This window comes from Brachypodium distachyon, chromosome 4 (genome assembly GCF_000005505.3).
Source record: "Brachypodium distachyon strain Bd21 chromosome 4, Brachypodium_distachyon_v3.0, whole genome shotgun sequence".
NCBI lineage: Eukaryota > Viridiplantae > Streptophyta > Magnoliopsida > Poales > Poaceae > Brachypodium > Brachypodium distachyon.
The window spans coordinates 19,654,406-19,674,419 of record NC_016134.3 but is presented as its reverse complement, the minus strand read 5'-3'; the positions used below and the strand labels follow the sequence as shown (position 1 = coordinate 19,674,419).

The following is a 20,014-nucleotide window of genomic DNA, read 5'->3' as shown; positions in this document are numbered from 1 at the left end:
TCATGTCTCGATAATATTCCTACTTATATCATGGGTTTTTATAAACTTCATGAGGGCATTCATGTTTAGATCGATTCTATCCGGGCTAGATTTTTTTGGGAAGGGGTAGGTGAGAAAAGGAAGTATCACATGATCCGGTGGGAGGATCTTTGTCGGCCTAAAGAATTTGGGGGTTTGGGCTTTATTAACAGTCGGGTTCGCAACGTGGCGTTACTTCTTAAGTGAATTATGAAACTTGAGAGTGGTGATCAGGATTTGAGTTGCCAGATTCTGCAAATCAAGTATCTTGGTGAGGGAGGGTTTTTTCAATCTTCCAGCGCGCGGGGGCGTCACAGTTTTGGAAAGGCTTGCATGCTATTAAGCAATGGTTTAGCACAGGGAGTGCTTATTCGATTGGCAATGGTTGTTGGGTTCGCTTCTGCGAGGATGTTTGGGGTGGATGAGGTTCCTCTCAGTGTTCACTTCTTTCGGCTCTTTCGCTGCTGCGAACAACAAGGGGAGACGGTGGCAGAGGTTTTAAGAGATGAGGATATCCACCTGTCCTTTCGTCGATCCTTTGGACCTGAGGAGCAGGTGGAATGGGAGGAGCTTTGTTTGATCTTGGAGAGGGTGCAGCTCTCGGATAGTTGTGATCAGGCTTATTGGTGTTTGACTAAAAATAAAAGATACGCTACCCAATCTCTTTACTCCGCTCTGCTGCACTCGGGGGTGCGCAATTTGGAGATAATGGATCTCTGGAAGGCAAGTATTCCTCTCAAACATAAGATCTTTGTGTGGCTGGGGATTCAGGGGCGAATTCAAGTCACTGAAGAGCTTGCGAAGAAAGGCTGGCCGGGGGAGCGAGGGTGTAAACTGTGTGGGGAACCGGAAACTGCTGATCATGTGCTGCTCCTTTGTCCCATTGCTTCCTTTGTGTGGGTTATTCTTCGGGATAGTTTTGGTTGGTCGGCAGCCCCACAATCTTTTGGGGATTTCCGGGCGCTGTGCCTACTCAAGGAAGGGCCGAGTAGGCACAAATGGTGGTCGCTTTTGGCTGCCCTCGATTGATCCTTGTGGCTTACTAGGAATGATTTTGTTTTCAATCAACATATCTGTTCCTCTCCTTTGCAGGTGTGTTCAGGGCACCGGGGTTTCTTACTGGAAAACTCTACTCCATGAAAAACGTCGAGAGCCGACGATGAAGATGGTAGCTAAGGTGTTGGAGGTCCTGCAACTGTGTGTGAAGGAGGAGAAGAACCGCAAGTTGGCAATGTTGGTTCCGGCTGGTTGATCTTTGGTAGTTGGTGTCTCGTTTGGGAGGCGTTGTTTTCTGTTGTGGATGTGATCGTTGGGTGTTGGGTGTTGGCTGTTTCGGTTGTTTGTTGAATCTTGCTGGCTCTCCAGTTTGCGCCATGACGCTGTATGACTGTGGCTTTCTTAATAAAGCCGGGCGAAAGCCTTTCTCTAAAAAAAAAGTGCTTTCGGATTTTTAGAGAAAAGGAGCCACCAGTTGTCCGTAACATAGAGGTTCACAATAGAGTAAAAGATAAAGGCATAGCTGAGAAGAAACCTTTGTTCACCCTTAAAACTACTCTTAGAACTAGCCTATTACAGTAAATTGACCTCAAACTGTATTAAGTCTTTTTTTATTGAACTAGGCTATTAAAGTGCTTTCGGATTGTATGAATTGTGTTCCTGCTGTGCTTTTTTTCATTAAACTTGCACCTACAGTCACTGTTAATCACATCACTGTGCCAGAGAAGTCATCAGGTAGCCATATATAACGAATATCCTGATGAAATAGACACCCTCAATAAACAGATAGCTTAACACAAAAGAAAGTAATAAATTTTGATGACCGAAAATGCATAGCGGGTTTGCCTCGTGATTTCCCATATCCCATTATCCTTTTGAAGTTTGGATTACTTGGGATATATTTGTTTTAGTAATTCTATTTTCAACCTTGAACTTGTAAAGTCCGTCGAAATCGAACATCCACTTCTTAATCTCTTAAATCAACACTCTGAACTTACTATTTCTGGTCAATGTTGCTCATAAGAAGGTTTATAATCCCGGATTGTTGACGTGACTACAATCAAGCCTAGTAACGTTGACAGACGCTAACTCATCTTGCCATGCTCCGTATGGAAGGTCTCATTGCTTTAAAAACCGTGGTGGCTATTCGAATCGTGAGTGTTGGAGAACAAAATCTCATTATCGGTACATGGTTAACCGGAGTGACCCAGATTGCAACTAGAATATAAGTCTGTCATGCGTAATTCAACAAACCAGAATCCTAAACCATCAAAATAAAATGGCAATGTTGTAGTTTTCTCACCATACAAAATCCGCGTTGATTGGGAACCGTAGGGCCTGTTGATTTCAGGGATTAGATGGTGGAGGTTGATTTTGAGCGGCTTTACGAACTCAATTTTTCAAACAAACTTTATTGGCAATAGTAAGTCAACGATCCCAGGCTTAAAATATCTGTGTGTATATGTTCTTAAGATCACTAATGACCAAGAATTCTCTGATCATGATCCGAGAAACACGCTCCCCTTCCATCTAAAACCGTCGCTGCCACCATCCTCTTGCCACCACCGGAGGCAGGGCCTTGAACTGGCTTGACTCGGTTTGAGGTCGGTGGGGTGGCTTGTTCTGCATCCAAGGGCGCTTCAACAGAGGTTGTGACGGAACGATGCCCAATGTAGCGCTGGTGGCGGCACGGACCAAACTGTGGTGGTGGTAGCCATTTGCCTTGGTCGGGGCCCATGGCTTGGCGGTGGGGGCTGCTGGTGTGGGTCTCAGCTTTCGTTCGTCGAGTTTCCCTATCCATGGCGAGTGGCATTCTTTGGCACGATGGCTTCCTTAATGAGCAGCGGCGCTCCGGTGTACATCCGGAGGCAGAAGGTGGTCGGGGAGGTGGAGGTTGTATGGATCAAGGACCTCGTGCCCTGATTCGGTGGCCGGTGGTGTGGAGGCGGCGTCCTCATCTAAAATGGCTCCCTAGGGCTGCAGTGGGCTGGATTCCGACAAGGCAAGAGAAGCAGTGATGGACCTATTGAGTGGCGCGGCCTTGCCTCCGGTGGTACGTCCCCCTCAACATTGTCTTGCTGCTCTTGGGTCCTCGTGATGGATCTGGGAGGCGAGGCTCCGGTCGGTCCGGGCTGACTATGGTAGGGCCTGCAGGCATCATTACCTTTTTGAAGCAGTTGTCACTGCAATTCTCCTATCTCCTGCCCAGATGTTTGCGGAGAAACGCTAGATCTGGGTCTCCTGGATCGCATGATAATGACAGTTTCGATGTCATACTCCATCTTGGGGGCATCATTTTGGAACATCTGCTGGCTGGAGTGTTTTGGTCCTGCTCGTTGATGCCAGGCCTGGTAAGTTAGATTGACTCGATCCTTGTCTTAAAGCTGGTTGGTGGAAGTTGGTGGTAGCTAATTCTGGAGTGTGAGCTGATGGCACACTCTGAGGATTTTCTTGACTGTTGTGCCCAGTGGGGCCTACGGATTTCGATGTTGGGCAGTTATTTGTGGCTAGGGCATACGGCCGGACAATGCCCACCCCCTTCGTCATGCTTGTAGGCATAGATTGGTGGCTTTGGATTGTTGGATGGATGTATTCATTTTGTTAGGCTTGAAAAATAAATCAATAACATGTGGTTGCATGCATCATTTTGATGCAAAGGCTTTGGGGGGGGAGGGGGGCGACCACCTTTTTGAAAAAAAGGAAAATATTAATAATGACCAAGAACAGTAAGATCATGTGCTGATTTCTGGGATTAGTACGTGATGTTCAATTTCGACTGGTTCTACAAGGTCAATGTTCAAAACAGACTTACTGTTTGAGCCTATGTTTGCCATGTCAAATATTTTGCTAGTCCAAAATTTTCCCCATAAGTTGACCAATTTTGACAAGAAAAATGAACTAGCTTGAGTTGGTAGTAAGGAATTGACTTGCCAAAATAATTGCTTCCAACCAAACACGAACCAAAGATTTGTTCATACACATAATGTTTCGTAAGGTTGGTGTCGAGAGATCGTAGAGATTGGTATCCCTTATGTAGGATGACCGGGAGAGAAGGCCGACGAGGGAGAAGATGGCGATCTAAGCTGGAGCTTGGTGAGACACAAGTTTATCCAGGTTTGGCTACCCTTGCTCTTGGAGGTAGACCTCCGTCCTGCAAGAATTTCAGTAATGTGTATATCGATTACAAAAGACTGTCTGCCCATCGAGGGCACCTAGCCCGACTTTACATAGTCGAACATCTAGGTTTCTAACATGCCTAACCTAAATATGAGTTCCTTGCTTTACAAGATATGCACAGAGCATCCTTTCTATACAAGACATCTATGAAGTGTCCTTCCTAAGATACCTACAAAGTATCCTTCTTCTACAAGATAACAACAGAACCGACTAAAGGATGGCTTCTACACTAAGTTGTCCCTATCCTTTAGTCCGCGTGAGATTACCCTTCTGGTATATCCTCGTCAGTTGGCTTGCACATAAGTTCAATTGGTGTGAGGTCCATGGTACTTTATACACCGGAAGAAACAACCTTTCTTGACCTTTGGATCCTAAGATGCATGTACGAAAAGAGAGACAGTCAGTGGCAGCGTTGATCACACCTTTTGTTGTAAGAACAAACTTGTCATCTCTTTCTAACACAAACAATAATTTTATTGCATAAGAATGAAAATAATGATGTTTGCCACCAAAGATTGGCGTGAGATTTTTGTCAATCGTTTAGCCGTCCTATGCAACGATTTTCCATTAGCAATGTGGTCGGAGGTCTCGTGCTACGTGTCTCATTTTTGAACATTTGTAGTGAAGTTGAGTCATCATTCTGAGGGCCGTTGTCGATGATGATTACACCATGGTAGATGCATTGGATGCTTCTTAAGGCTTGGCAACAACGTTACCTCATGTGAAAGGTGGTTCAGTGTGCAGAAATCTCTTGATGGTCATTAAAACCAAAGTCGTCTTGTGACGCGACATGGTTGTTGGCTGATGTCATGTGTGAGAGCACGAACACCGGGAGTGCGGACACCCCCTTTTTCTTTAGGTGGAGTGGCGCATGAGCGTCCCGAACTCCACCGGCGAGGACCTCGACTCCATTCGATTACCTAGGTTCGGACCACCTGAAGGTGTAATACCCTATGTCCTGCTTTGAGTCTGTATTGATGTTGGTGGTTGGATTAAGGAAGGTTACGGGGAGTGGCCAGAGTGGCGAGCTCTAGCCTGAACTACGGTTGCCCGGGAGGACGGAAGAGAGACACTGCTCTTCTTTGGCGGTCGGAACATCTACCCTTCTTCTACCACGAAATCACTATGCCTGGACTGACCCTGATGCCAACCTTCTTGCTGGGGAAGCCAAGGGCCTCTTTTTATAGTTCAAGGGGACACCACAGTGGCGGACAAAGGTCACACGCCGAGCGTGCTGCTACAGGACGGACATGCTCACTATAAGACGAATATGAAGCTGTCCACATGTACTGTGGCGGTGTCCAAAGTGTTCTGTACCCGGCTCAAGGCACAAAGAAGCTTTAGGCCCTGTTGGGGCCAAATTGGTGATAATCTTGGCGCAGGATGGATGTTTTTTTTTTTACCAGAAACAGTAGGAGAGGCTCCTACTGTGGTATATTGTTATAAATATTTACAAGGTTACATATTATAATCAGGGACATTTCCCTGTTATTTAAAAAGAGGTCTATCAAAACAGAAAGTGAAGAGGCTAGGGATTGAGGCATACTAAAGCCAAGAAGACCTAAGTCTGATCTAAACTTCGCCACCCAAGTTTGATAGCGAGCTCTCTCCCCTTCAAATATGAAATTGTTTCCGATCTTCCAAATGTTCCAGGCAGCAATAGCAAAAACTTCGCAAAAGAGGGAATTATTGAGTTGTCGTTTAACTTCGTGGAGAGCTTCTATGCATGGAATATTAGGTGGCCAGGTGATATTAAGATTACGCCAGCGCCTCTTGCTGAAGGGACACTCAAAGAAGAGATGATGTAAAGTTTTCACTTCCAGAATTGCAAAGCACAGATGCCAAAGAAGAGTCATTGTGGAAGCTCTTTCTGGAAAGCATATTTTTTGTATTAAGTCGATCACTAAGAAGAAGCCAGACAAACACTTTGATTATCAATGTGACTTTTGACTTCCAAATCTAGATGAAAGGCTGAGGGGGATCAATCCTTTTGAAACAAAAGTTATAGAATTTCCTTGCTGAGAAAACTGACCCCCAAGAAGGCATCCAAACATCCTTTCTGAAAACTGAAACATCAGCCTCCATAATTAAGATCATCCACTTTATGCATTTCAGCCAAGGCCTTTGGAGAGATGGGGATACAGAATCCAGCTCCAATAGATCCCAGATTGCAATAACTTTCAATACACATGTCCTCATTTCTGGCATAGGGAAAAAGACAAGATAATTTGGAAGAAAGACAGCCATCCCTATTCCAAGAATCTTTCCAAAGTAGAATGGTGTCACCAGTCCTAGGTTTGCAGACGCTGATACCTCTAAAAAGAGGAATTAATTTTAAGATGGACTTCCACCAAAATGAACCAATAGGAGCCATAGCTTGAGGAACTCCATGATGATAATAAGCCTCCCACAAAAGATTAACCCAGGGAATATCCTCTTTGTTAAAAAATTTAAAGAGATGTTTCAGCAAAAGCCCCTAGTTTTGCACTCTAAGATTAATGACCCCAAGGCCAACATGCTTTTTTGGTCTGCAAAGTTTATCCCAGGCCACCAGAGCATTGTTGGATTCACCATTAGCAGATCTCTTACTCCAAAGACATCTTCTTCTTGTCTTATCAATATGATTTACCACTTTGATAGGTAACTGTAAAGAGCACATTGTGTACGTAGCCAAAGATGATAACACAGAGTTAATAATGGTCAATTTTTTTCCATAAGAAAGCAGAGCAGTGGTACTAGACATTCTTCTCTCAATTCTATCTACTAAAGGTAAGAAATCAGTAACCGAGGGATGGGTGGTACCAAGAGGCAAGCCCAAGTATGTGAAAGGCATAGAGGCAACAGCACACCCAAAAATGTCAGCAAGTTCCTTAGCACGGTCAGCCTCTATGTTAATGGGCACCAGGTTGGATTTGTGAAAATTGATCTTCAGTCCTGTAGAAGAGGCATACAAATGTAGGATTTCCTTAAGATGTGTCAGTTGTTTCTCTTCAGCAGGAAGCACCAAAATCGTATCATCAGCATATTGGATTATAGAGAAAGGGCCATCTCTAGGTATAGGTAAGCTTAAGTTTCCAAGTTGATGTTGCCTACTAATAATTGCCTGAAGAAGATCAGCTGCCAGGACGAAACAACAGAGGATAAAGAGGATCTCCCTGTCTAACCCCTCTGAGACATCTAAAACTTTTACCAGGAACACCATTAAACAAAACAACAGATTGACCAGAGGACAATATAGTGCTAATCCATTTCAACCAGGTTTCATGGAACCCCATATGCTTCAGCATTTGAAGGATACCATCATGCTCAATCATGTCAAAGGCTTTTTCAAAATCCAGTTTTAAAACCACCACTGGTCTGCCCGAAGATTGACATTGATGAACGTATTCAAAGGCCCAGGCCAAGCAATCCTGCTTAGATCTTCCCTTAATAAAGCCATATTTATTGGTGTGCACAATCTCTAAAATCTTCTTTTATAATCTATCAGCAATGACTTTTTTCATCAACTTCAGACAACAGTTCAGTAAAGAAATTGGTCTATAATCATTAGGGCTCAATGGGTTTAACTTCTTTGGGATTAGGGTGAGAAGAGAACCGTTTAAGCTTAACAAGTCAATCTTCCCTTCCTGAAGGTCTCTGAAGATATTATAAAAATCATTTGCAATAATATCGCAACATGTTCTAAGAAAGCACCCATTGAACCCATCTGGACCAGGAGCTTTGTCAATAGGGATATTTTTAAGAGCATTGTCTATTTCTTGTTTGGTGAAAGGAGCAGATAAGACCTCAAGACCATCCACTTTCATGATCAACTGAGCCAGGTCAAAAAGCATTGAATGATTATCAGTTTCACCCAACCTTTGCTTGTAGGTTTTAAATAAAAAATCAGCTTTCTCATCATGGAGCTCAACCATCTGTCCATCAGCTAATTGAAGAGAGGTAATAGCATTCCTCCTATGTCTCTCAGTGGCCATTCGATGGAAAATTTTTGTATTCTCATCTCCAAATTTAGTCCATCTGATAGTGCATCTATTCCTCCAGTATTGATTTTGAGAGGAGTGTAATTTGAGAATATGTTTCTTAAGAATTCACCTGAAGTTTCTCTCAGTGGTAGATAAAGCTCTAAGTTCCTCTAAAGCATCAAAAAAGGCCAGCACCTTATTATCATTTTCAATCAGCAGTGACAGTTTAGACAACGCTTTGCTACATTGTTTTAGGGCCCTTCTGACATTCTTCAACTTGGCATTAAGGACAGCATCAGAGTTTTTTTTGCATGAACCTGAATTCGCCAAGCAGCAGCCATAGTCTCTTTGAACCCCGAATGATTGATCCAACAATTTTCAAATGTAAATAATTTAGTCCTGGGGATTCTGATTTCAATAGTCAACAAAAAAGGGCAAATGATCTGAAACAGGTCTTGCTAGAGCTTTAACTGAAGTATTTGGGAAGTCATTAGTCCAATGAGAGGGTGTGAAAACCCAATCGTGCTGCTCAAGAAGAGGACAATCCTACATATTACTCCATGTAAAGTTCATGCCTTTTATAAGGATGTCAGTAAGCTCGAAGACACAAATCATATATCATTGAACAAAAGCATATCATTCGATCTAATGAAGTTAAAACCACCCAAAAGCACCCAATTCTCATTTACATCAATATGTAGATCATAAAGCCAGTCAACAAATTCATAATGTATATCACCTGAGCAGGGGTCATAAATATTGCAAAGGGTCCAAGAGGAATTAGTTTGAGTAGAAGTAAGGGTAGTAACAATGGCGCAGGAGGAACTATAAATCACCGTACCAGTAAAATTTGCACTATTCCAGAAGCCCCCATAATTGCCCTTCGAAGCCACAAAAGCGAATTGATCAAATCCTTTAGGGCAAAAATTTTGGATATAAGAGTGATCAAAGTTTCCACGCTTTGTCTCCTGAAGACAAATGACTGAAGCAACATTACCATTAATATGCTTTTCTAAGAGGAGCATGCTTTTCTTTAGAATCAATCCCACGCACATTCCAGCAGATCACATTCCAATTACGAACTAAGCTTGACATATAACTAAAGAGAGCAGGTCCAGCACACAAAGTACCACACAATTCAGCATTGCAGAACCAAAATAACCCACACACTTCAGAATTACAGGACCAAAATAACCCACACACATAGTCTCACTCAAACATAAAAGCATTTTAAGATAGGCAACAACTAATGACCAGTAGAGATAGCACAGAGATTAGTCCAACTGCCCATCAGCCTCCAACTTGTCAGTGGTAATTTCTTCATCAGGGATAGCATAGAAAGTCTTCCCAATCTTCTGCAACTCCTCCACAGAGATGAGAGCAGGAATATTGGAAGAGGATTCTGACATGTCAATGATCACTTTACCCTTGACCTCGGAGCTCTTCTTCTTGGAACCAGAAAGAAGATCAACTTTAAACCCCTTGTATATGTTAGATCTTGGGTTTCTGTGAAGATCAGAGGAAACCGCAGGTGTGAGCTTAGGCTTTCTATCTCTCTTCTTAGGGGTTTCTGGCTGAACATCCTCAATAGACAAAGATGGAGAAGGACCAACAACACCAAAAGGAGGAGCAACTGTCTCAAAACATAGCTTCCTAACCACTCTCCTAGCTGGAATGAAGTAATCCATATGTTGAGCATTCCTCTTGAAATTGGATATAATAAGAGATATGGGAGGACAAGAGGGAGACCAAAGTTGCTTAGCATCACAGAACAGATTAGGCAAAAAGGATGAATTCACCACTGAGCTGATTAAGGACGAATGCCCAGATCCATCTTCAGCAGGCAGCTTAGTAGCAACAACTGGATCAGGTAAAGCTGGTAAAAACAAAGAATTGCGGACCAGTGGAACCTCAATGATCACAGACTCCCCACCAGCAGGCAAGAAAACATCAGAGCCAGCAGAGCTATTTGATCTCATGTCATTCCATGCAGGCAAAGGACTATCCTCCACATTGTTGGCAGGAACCACACCATCAGAGAACCTCAATCCTTCTGTACGTAGAAAAGCCTGATAATTAACCTGACCATGAGAAGGAAAAACAAAGATTAAATGAGTAGCCCGTAACTTTGGAGCAAAAAGATAAGAACGAGTAGCTAGCTGGGGCATTTGATTCCCAGCAGATAACGAATATTTGGACGTCTTGCTGGGGCTCTATACTTTCTATAAATTTCGCCGTTGCCTAACTCTTACATCCACGAGCCACAACGTCACCAGGAGCTCTGTCCCTTTTATAAATTACGCTAGTGCCTCACTCTTATATCCACGAGCCACAGGAGAGGACTCACGACGTACTTGGTATACATTGTAGGTCTTGTTAGGGGCATAGCTAGGGGTGTGTGTGTCTGTGTTGTGATGTGCGTGAGTATGGTGTGTGTTGATGTGCGTCTAATCAGATTCTACAACTTGTATTCAAGTTGAGGCATAGAAAAAAAAAAGGAGCCAAAAACTCACGCAACCCATCAGGCGAATAGTGCCCAGACCTAAAATGAGTAGCCCATAGGACAAAACCAACAAATGAATGAAAAATCATCTATAGAAAACTAATGAAAAAAATGATCATGCAGTCCATCACAAGAATACACCGTGAGGCAAGGGCCCCTGGGTTGCTTGTGACGCAGGAAGAGCGAGCAATAGCACCATGCACACGAATTCCGTTATATTTTTTCCACATGCTTTGGATGGGTTTGCCTTATTAAAATAGGGAATCATTAGAAATTTGGTTAGTATCTCGAATATGGTTTTCTAATGATACATGTCATGCCCTGCGAGTATACTTGGTCAGGACACACAAGGGGTGACAAAAGCAAGGTTCCAAGTCATGTTCAGATTCTGTCGGCATCTGGCTAAGCACCAAATCAATTTCAGATTCTGTTTTTCTTTTTTCTTTTGAAAAGGAGGTTGAAATTCCTGGCCTCTACGTCAAAATGCTGCACATCTATTTTTATTGATTTATTAAACAAGCCTGTCAAAACAATACATAGATCGAACAATTCAAAGCTACCAAGCTATTCCTACGAGCCTAATGAAAGGAGAATTTGTCCATTATGTGCTGATTGCACACCACTGCCTAACATTTAAATTCGAACGCCACGAAGGCAAACCCAATCAAGTTAATTCCCACCTGCGCCGTATGCGCATGCTCCAGAATCAGCCGCCACCATCTTCCACCAACCCATCTTCAGGAGAGCGACGCATCATATTTGCCAGGCCTAACAACGAAGACGCAAACCAGATCCAGAACAACAAGTCCCACCGACCAAGATCCCCTCATCTGCAGATCTAGAGTTCCCCCGAAGTCGTCCCCAACAGGGAGAGCGACGCCACAAGCGTCGCCACTGCCCAGTCCAAGGACTTTGGGTTTTCACCCGGAAACTTAGAGCTGCGAGGTGTGGGAGTACCTAAAAAATGCCACAAGCAAGGAGAGAGACGTCTGAGGACATTGCCACTGTCGTGGTTCGGCCAGCCGACCAAGGGTACCAAACCCGCACCACCGGCACCACGTACCAAATCCGCACCACCGGCACCGCGTCTTCCCCAAAGCCGATGAAGCACCGAGTGAAGAGAGCCGCAGCGAACCAACGACCACACCCGCCACACCGAAGCGAGACAACCCCGCCGCCTCCATGCAAGGACGGCGCGGCCATGCAGGCTACCACCACGGCAGGACAGCCGCCGCCGCCACACGGCTAGAGCAGCCGCCATGCCACCATAGCCATAGCCGCACGACAAGGACCTGCAGCCATGGCCTGGCCTGCACCGGCGCCAAAGAAAAACGCTGTCTCGCCAGGGCCCCGACGCTGCCGACGCCGCACGGGCTTTGCCCGGCGGCGCGAGCCAGCTGCGGCAAGGGAGGTAGTAGGCTACTGGTTTTTTCGGGTCAGGGTGAGGAAGAGGGGATTTCAGATTCTGTAAATGGGACTGACAAAGCTTCTAGGCCATCAACATGCTTAATCAGCTGTTCGAAGTCAAAAAGCATGGTAAGATCAGTGGTGGTGCCAAGACATGCTCTGAAAGCTTGCAAGATGATTTCAGCCTTGTTGTCATAATGTTCTACAGTAGAACCATCAGGCAGAGAAAGACTGGCAGTTGAATTACGGCGATGTCTTTCAGTAACCATAAGCTGAAAAAATTTGGTATTCATCGCCAAATGTGCGGCAAAACCATTCATTGTGTACAGGACAATATCCTTGAAGAGGATATTCGGTTTTGGAACAAATGTCATAACGTTCATCTGTACCTTTTTGACATTGCCAAACACTCTGCCCTTCCTGGTTTTACAAATCCAATGGAGGACAACAGAGCAAACAACATAACAATTATTATGAAGCCACTGTGTGGCTAGAGATTCAGAGTCTAAGATTTTTCTCTTGTTAGACATACTAAATTATGATTTTTCGATATTATTTTGAGTTTCAAGAGAAAAGACGATATACAAAAAGGAACCACACCTTTGTTGTTTCCAATAACATATTAATATTTTGAAAAATAATGACCAGACTATCATACTGCCTCAATATGGCATCCCATCACCGTCAAAAACTGCTCGCTTTATGCAACAAAGTTGAAATAATATTTCCTTTCGACAACACGGATGTAAATTGATGATCCGATTTATTTAGATCATGAGCACATGATGCTCGAGGAGACGGGAACGGAGCTGAACTTTGTGTTCGAAGTGTAGGAGAACTGGATGGCGTGACCGGTTGGGGCCGGGCCGTGGCCGATAAAGGTGCAGAGCGCGGACGGTGTCAGCCGGCAGGACGGGGATGGAGGAGTTGAAGCCCGGACACGCCAGCTTCACATTAGCCTGCGTGCATATGCACTTGTTCTCCACTGTCACCAGATATTGTCCTCCCTGCCTGGTCTGGGTGACGGCCAGGTCTGATAGACTGCACGCTGCATGGCCTGAGTGAAAAGAGAAGAAAATTTGACAAAGAGATTAGAGAGAGTTGATGGTGGTAGATATCATGGGGACTGAAAAACTATGTGTGTATACCTCTGCTGTAAATGCAAAACAAGATGCATGCCACAAGGTTAGCTGCTTGCTTCACTTCCATTTTTAATACTAATGTGTGTGTGTTCACGGTGATGCAATTCTTTGTGTCTGCTTTGGTTTTGCAATACATCTGCCGCAGCTTGCGCCTATTTGTAGGCTAGTTACCGGAGGAATTAATTCTTCAATTTCTGGCTAAGCCAAGGACAAGCATAGCATTCATTTACTTGAGTATCCTATTTGTGTCTATCAAATCTAAAATGTGAAGACATCATTTAATTGCTACTTGATTTGCATACCAGATAATTACCATTGTTGAATATTGAGAAATCAATGGGTTCCTTGCTTGAGCATTTCCCTTATTAATTTCCATACATAGGTGTTTAGCAACTATGTTTTCCCCCTCAAAGCATGCTAGTTTTCTTTCATGAAAATAGACGTGTAAATTCCCTTTTAGGATAATTGAGGTGATGCTATTTCATATTATCATAATTGACATGGGAATAGGGATGCAAACTATTCATGTTTTTAGCAAATTTTGAATACGAGGTTTTAGAAATGAACTAAATGTGGGTGGGTTACAGGATCCTGTCTGCATCCCTACAGGGGAAGGGAGAGACAATTGAAAAAACCAGAGTCATCACTTCTCAGTCACCTCATGACGTGACATGGTTGCCGGCTGACTATTGACATAGGCTGGTGTGGTCCTCGTGTGCCTGTTGTAGCGGCGGTTGTTGTCGGTGAATTAAGAGTTGCTAGCTCGAGGTGTGACATGTGATGACAACGACATCGACGAGCAATCTTGGTGGTGACCTTCTTCTAAGTGGCGTGTGTGAAGTGTGTATGGGTAGTCAGGTTGTTGTGTGGTGTATAGTTGTAGATGTGTTCTAATTGGTTTTACCCTTTTTTGCTAATTAACAGGACATCGAAAGTTCTTATTATTAGTGAGACGAGGAAAATCTTTTGTGTGGGTACAAGTTGCACATTTCAAATTATGAAGTTGAGCATGATTTACAAGTTCTATTAAAGAATCATGTGAAAAAGGTGCAGTGACAACATAACATTTATAAATTCGAGATAGTATAACAAAGATTGCGGCATATCAGTGCATACCTCCGTTCGATGCAAACTATTCATGTGGGCCATCTAATCTAAAATATGGGGTGCAGATTAAGAATGGGAATCGGGTGTTACCAGGAGTGGGGATAAGCACACGGGGTTATATGAAAAACGTGCTTACGTGGTTATTTTGATTTCCACCTCTGATTTTGGTTATTTTGATTTCCACCTCTGATTTGACCAGATGTTTTAGATCTGATGGTTCACGTGAATAGTATACAAGTTTGTACCAAATAAAAGTTTGCACCGCCAACAAAGATACGACATTTTTATTTTTCGATCCATATTACTCATCCCTGATTTAGTACAATTTTATACTACATCGGCGACCGTTAATATGGATCGGAGGATTTTACTTGTTGTACATTTGATATAGACTTAAAGAGCACAATAATAAACCCGATAGAAATGCCAAAGAAAAAGGACTGAACAAAGGTAATGGATAGCCCATTGTAATGGAGCAAATAAGCTCACGCAGCCCACCAGGCGAGTATCGCCCAAACCCAAAATGAGTAGCCCATAACACAATACCTACCAAGGGAAAATATCATCTAAAAAAACGGAGGACCCCGTCAAAAAAAAATCTGAAAAAACGGAGGGAAGAAAAATGATCATGCAGTCCATCACAAGAATACACGGTGAGGCAAGAGCCCCCGGGTTGTGATGCAAGAGCGAGCAGCAGCATCAATGCATCATGTATACCATATGCCCGCCAAAAAAAAACATGTATACAATAACCATCATTTGAGCCTAGAATTCTGAATTCAGTTTAAATTTCATATATCAACTTATTTGGTTGACACAGAATTGGTCACATGAATTGAATTTCAAATTTCATGGAATTAAACTATAACTAACCCTAATTTCCCTCTAAAAGCCATCATTTTTCTGAAATTTTCTCTCACTTTACAAATCCATGTGATAGACAAACTTGATTTTGAATCCAGAATTCAAATTTAACCAAATAAATTCTTATCAAAAATTGAATTTCATTTCTTTTTACCAAATGAAATGAAAGGATGGATGCCAAAGAAGCTGTTAGATTGTTTCCAAGTACTTTGGATGTGTTTGCCCTCTTAAAATAATGAATTAGCAGCGATTTGGTTGGTAGCTTGAAAATGGTTTTCGAACCATACATGTCACCTGCGAGTAGACTTGGTCACGACACACAAGGGGTGACAAAACCAAGGTTCCGGCGCGGGCGGCGGCTTGCCCAATGCATTACCTGTAACTATAAATACCCTTTATCCTTATGATCGAGATCATACATTGGCCAGAACTCACAAGTCACAATACAAGCACAAAGCAGTACTTCCAGTTCCAGTTCCAACTAGTACGTACATACTGCTTGGGTCAACACCGGTCCACGCAACCCCTCTTGTAATCTGTGTTCAAACACAGTTTGATTTGTACCTCCATCGAATTAATCCATTGATGCCTGAACACGATTTGCAGATTAGGTCTCGGAATCAACAAGTCTGAAGCAGAAGAAGGAAAATGAGCACCACGAAGACATCGTGGCCGGAGGTGGTAGGCTGGCCGGCGGCACAGGCCGTGACGCAGGTCGGCACCGACAGGCCCGACGTGGCCATCGAGGTGCTCCCAACGGGCACAAGCGTGGCCCCGGGGTTCAACAGCAAGCGCGTCCGCGTCTTCTTCGACGGGACCGGCAGCGTCGCAGCCACTCCAGTGGTTGGTTAATCAGGCGCCGTCGTCTGACTGGGCTTGTTGCTCTGAAGAAGCGTTTTGGTCAGATCTTAGTTTTGTATGAGGATTCTGAAGATGCATTTTATCTGAATAATATACTCCCTCCCTCCGATCTTAAATTCTTGCCGTTGTTTTAAAAACAATTACGAGAATTTAGAATTGGAGGCAGCAGTCTTGATAAATGTGGCTGTTTATGCTTACTTGAACACGATAATGTCCTGATTTTTTTTAAATAATCTGTAATTTTATTCAAACACAAGAAACATTACAGGTACAATGCTTTGGATCATATACTCTAGAAATTATAAGGTAACTCATATAATTAAAAATTATAATGAAATCTCTTAAAGACATTTTCTCCGTGATATCATACTTTGCAACATGAAAATTCTGCTGAGGCTTCAACATAGAGACGGCAATCAAACTGTAGCAGCAACATCATTACTGGTATCCCTGCACAAACGTGACTACCTTTGAAGGTTTCGAAAAGCTCACTTGAGTCGCTCATCAAAAAAGATGAGAAGCATTGAGCGTTGAACGTACGCGGGGCGAGGATGACCCCCTAAACGTGCAGGTCGTTGAGCCGCAAGATCTTCACCACAACGCCAAAAAAGTAATTCAAAATTACAAAAGATAAAACCAACAAAATCATCATGACATACTAACAAAAACTCAACAGATGCGTATAAACGGAATTTTGTGTATTCGCCCTGATGGGGTACCTTTCAGTGTGAATGGCCCTGGGGCGCGTTTGTATGCTTGTCAATATCTGCCAAGCATTTTTGACCTGTTTGCGACAGAGTGGCTAAGTCTGGAATTTAAGTCTTTAGGAACTGTTATAACTTAGATACTTTGGCTATTTGGAAAATGGTGCTAACGGACAGAACATGGGATGCAAAGTATACTACTGTATAGTATTAAGATTTTACTAGCTAACCCAACAAGTCTCATCCCAAAAGGATCTACAGAGAATTAGCTACTGGCTCGCAAAGCTGGCTAGTCAGATTCTGACAAATTAAGGATACTAATTTCTACTGAAAATGTACTGGTACTAATGGCTTCAAATGACAAAGAGACAATGGGATGAATTAAACTAGATAAAAAAATCTTTCAAAATACACTGGTTTCACCTAAATAGGAGTTATGAGTCAAAATAAACAGGCTTACAAAAATGGCTAATCTATAACAAAGTTTCTGAATTCATGGCAGATAAAACGGCTAAGGACGGGAGGGTGCTGAAGGTTCAGTTTTGCAACAACGATGCACTAGTTAAGAAGAATGATCTACTACTAAAATCTATGAAGAAGTCATAGAACAACTTGTAATATACGCATAGGAAGAAACTAGAGCACTATCGGATCAACGAGTTGCTTGGAAACAATGCCTAAACATAGCTACAGAAGAACATTTTCAGGCCGAAAAGAAGAACAAATTCATACCCAAATCTTAGAGGAGACGAACAAATTGATGAATCGAGGCTTCGGGAAGGCGAAGAAGGTGCGGTAGAGGTTCACGGCGTCGCAGGGAGTCAAACGGTGCAAGGGGTGAAGTCCGGCGCGGTCTCCGGTGGCGGCACGACGTGGAAACGGCGGCGGCGGTTGTCGTTGGAGTCGTCGTTCCGGCGGGCTTCGGGGTCGGTGAGGAGGCTAGGGACGTGCACGGTGTCAAGGCGGACGTCGTGACGTGGCTTGCACGGTCGTAGCATCTCTGGACGGCAACGGGCGGAGTTCCGGGCATGGCTTCGGCATGACGTCGGGGACGGCGCGGCCAACGGTGATGGTTCTTCGCGAAACCTTGTCAAAGGGGCAGGTGAGGGTCACACGAGTCCACCGGTGAAAAGAATCGAGAAACGGAGCTTTGTAGAGTCCTCACCGTGAACGATAGCGACGGTGACCGGCGGGGAAGACGTCGATGGTGCGGGATCTACAGAGGTCCATAGGTGAAACTTTCAATATGGAAATGGGAGAGGAGAGGCAAAGGCTCAAAGTGACGCGCTCAAAATCTATTTTGTATAGGCCGAGGAGGGAGATCGAGCGATGGTGTCGTCGGCTGGCATTAATGGCGGTTAGGATGGTAAAGGCCGTGATTGGGGCAGTGATTGGAGGGATTGAGGAGGGGATTAGGGAGAGGAGAGCCGAGGGGTTCGGCTCAGTGAACCTGGACGGGGCGCAGGGCAAGGAGGCGAGGTCGGGGGCAGAGATTGCGGCGGCAATGGCGCTGCGTGCGTCTTCTGTGCGTGGCGCGAGGAGGAAGACGCTCGGTCGAGGCTGGGCTCAGCACTGGGGGGATGGGCCCGAGGAAAAAGCCCAGGGAAAAATAAAGAAAAAGGGAGGAAGAAAGGAGATGGGCCTGAAGGAGATAGAGAGGCCCAGGGACAAAAAGAAAGGGAAAAAAATAAAAGGAGGTGGGCTGGGCTGGTCAGAGAGATGGGCTTCGGCCCAAGAACAGGTTTAGGATTTTCTATCCTTTTCCTAATTACAAAAATAATAGGAATTCAAATAAGGCTTTCGAAAAAAAAATACTATATGAACCCCTGACAATTCAAGATAATTTCAGTAAATCAAAATATCCAATATGGGTTTCGTCAAAATAGTTTCCACCCCAATTAACGTTCATAAATAATTTTGGAATTCAAATAAGCCTGAACTAAAATCCAAATAACACCATATAAATATTTTAGACTCCAATAAATTCTCAAAAATGATTTTAACACCAAATCACACACTTTGTAAACCATTGCAAATGTTCCAACTATATATATTTGGAAGTCATGATATCCCACTTTCAATGATGGATTAAATGTTGGAATAACATTTGCACATGAGGATGTCACGTTATCCTCTTCTCGAATATTTGTTAACTTGTTCTCGAAAACAAAATGAACATGACAAAATAAAAATAGAGAAAAACATAGGTGAATCATTGAATATGTTTCCAATCTTATAATCAGGAAAGTCATATTATTCCCTCTCTTTACATTTAAGTAAATGTTGGAAAACATTTCTAATCAACCCAATTGGAACGCTCTCAAATGGTCATGGCATCCAAATTGGAAACTTAGAGTGTTGATAAATCCTTCAAAAATAAAATATGATTTATTAAGATGCAAAGATTAATCCTATTAAAATCAGAAGATGCATATGGGTCCAAATAGAATACTTTGAACTTACATAAATGTCCTAACCATGTTGTATAATTTGGATAGTCATATTAATCCACTCTTTTTTTGAATATTCAAACATGGTGTGGAAAATTTTAAATAAGTCCTAAAAATTTCAAATCCTTCAGAAATTCACAACCAAAATATTTCCGAAGCCAATATTTTATTTAAAATAATTATTTTATTTAACATTCCAAAATGGGAAAATTCTGGGATGTTACAAAAATTGATCGCAAGCTTCTGGTCGCGCGCAGCCATCATGGCCTGAAGATTCAGCGGCACGTTAGCTCTCATGAAATGCAGAAGGCCGCGGTGCGTCTCCGTCTTGCCACCTGCGTTTGGCCTGTCAGGCTTGTAACTCTCGGCGTGCTGCAGGATACTTAAGAATCGTGGGTTGAGCTTCCTATTGCAGAAGGGGCACTTGACCATGTCACCACGGATGGGCTTCCATTTCCCTTTGTTCAGCAACTGAAGGATTTTGTTGGCCACCTTCTCAATGTCGTCTTCATCTTCAGAGTCCACCTCTCATTTCTCTGGCGGCTTATCATCCTGGAGTGTGGGAAGTAGATTAAAAAGATGAGCTTTGTTGGGCTTGTTCTGACAATTTCTACCCCCAATCCTATTCTAATCTAGGAATGGTAACAACTGTGATTTACCTCAGAGTCGTAGAGCTCATCTGCTGCTTCCGGTACCTTTGATGCAGAGTACATATTAAGTAAATGCTACGTGGTTCTCTTCATATTAAGATTAAGTGAGTTGTCAGTTACCTTCTCGGTCTCGAGCTTCTGCTATCCAGTGATGAACTCCTGCCACACACGCG

General features: G+C 43.4%; 1 protein-coding gene and 2 long non-coding RNA genes across 3 annotated transcripts; 2 read left to right on the top strand and 1 right to left on the bottom strand.

The window, feature by feature from the left end:
• The first annotated feature begins 773 nt into the window (after positions 1-773).
• Positions 774-1,478, top strand: LOC112268831. Its single transcript, XR_002960320.1, has 2 exons — positions 774-1,019; positions 1,111-1,478. It is a non-coding gene; the product is annotated as an uncharacterized LOC112268831 (long non-coding RNA).
• Positions 1,479-9,161: 7,683 nt separating this feature from the next.
• On the bottom strand, positions 9,162-10,524 carry LOC112272362. The gene is made up of 2 exons (XM_024462936.1): positions 10,508-10,524; positions 9,162-10,234 (listed from the first exon to the last, which is right to left on the bottom strand). Exon 2 carries the CDS (start codon positions 10,130-10,132, stop codon positions 9,428-9,430), a length of 705 nt encoding a protein of 234 aa, XP_024318704.1. The 5' UTR covers positions 10,133-10,234; positions 10,508-10,524; the 3' UTR covers positions 9,162-9,427.
• Positions 10,525-15,591: 5,067 nt separating this feature from the next.
• LOC112268756 lies at positions 15,592-16,242 on the top strand. Its single transcript, XR_002960190.1, has 2 exons — positions 15,592-15,660; positions 15,783-16,242. It is a non-coding gene; the product is annotated as an uncharacterized LOC112268756 (long non-coding RNA).
• Positions 16,243-20,014: the final 3,772 nt, after the last annotated feature.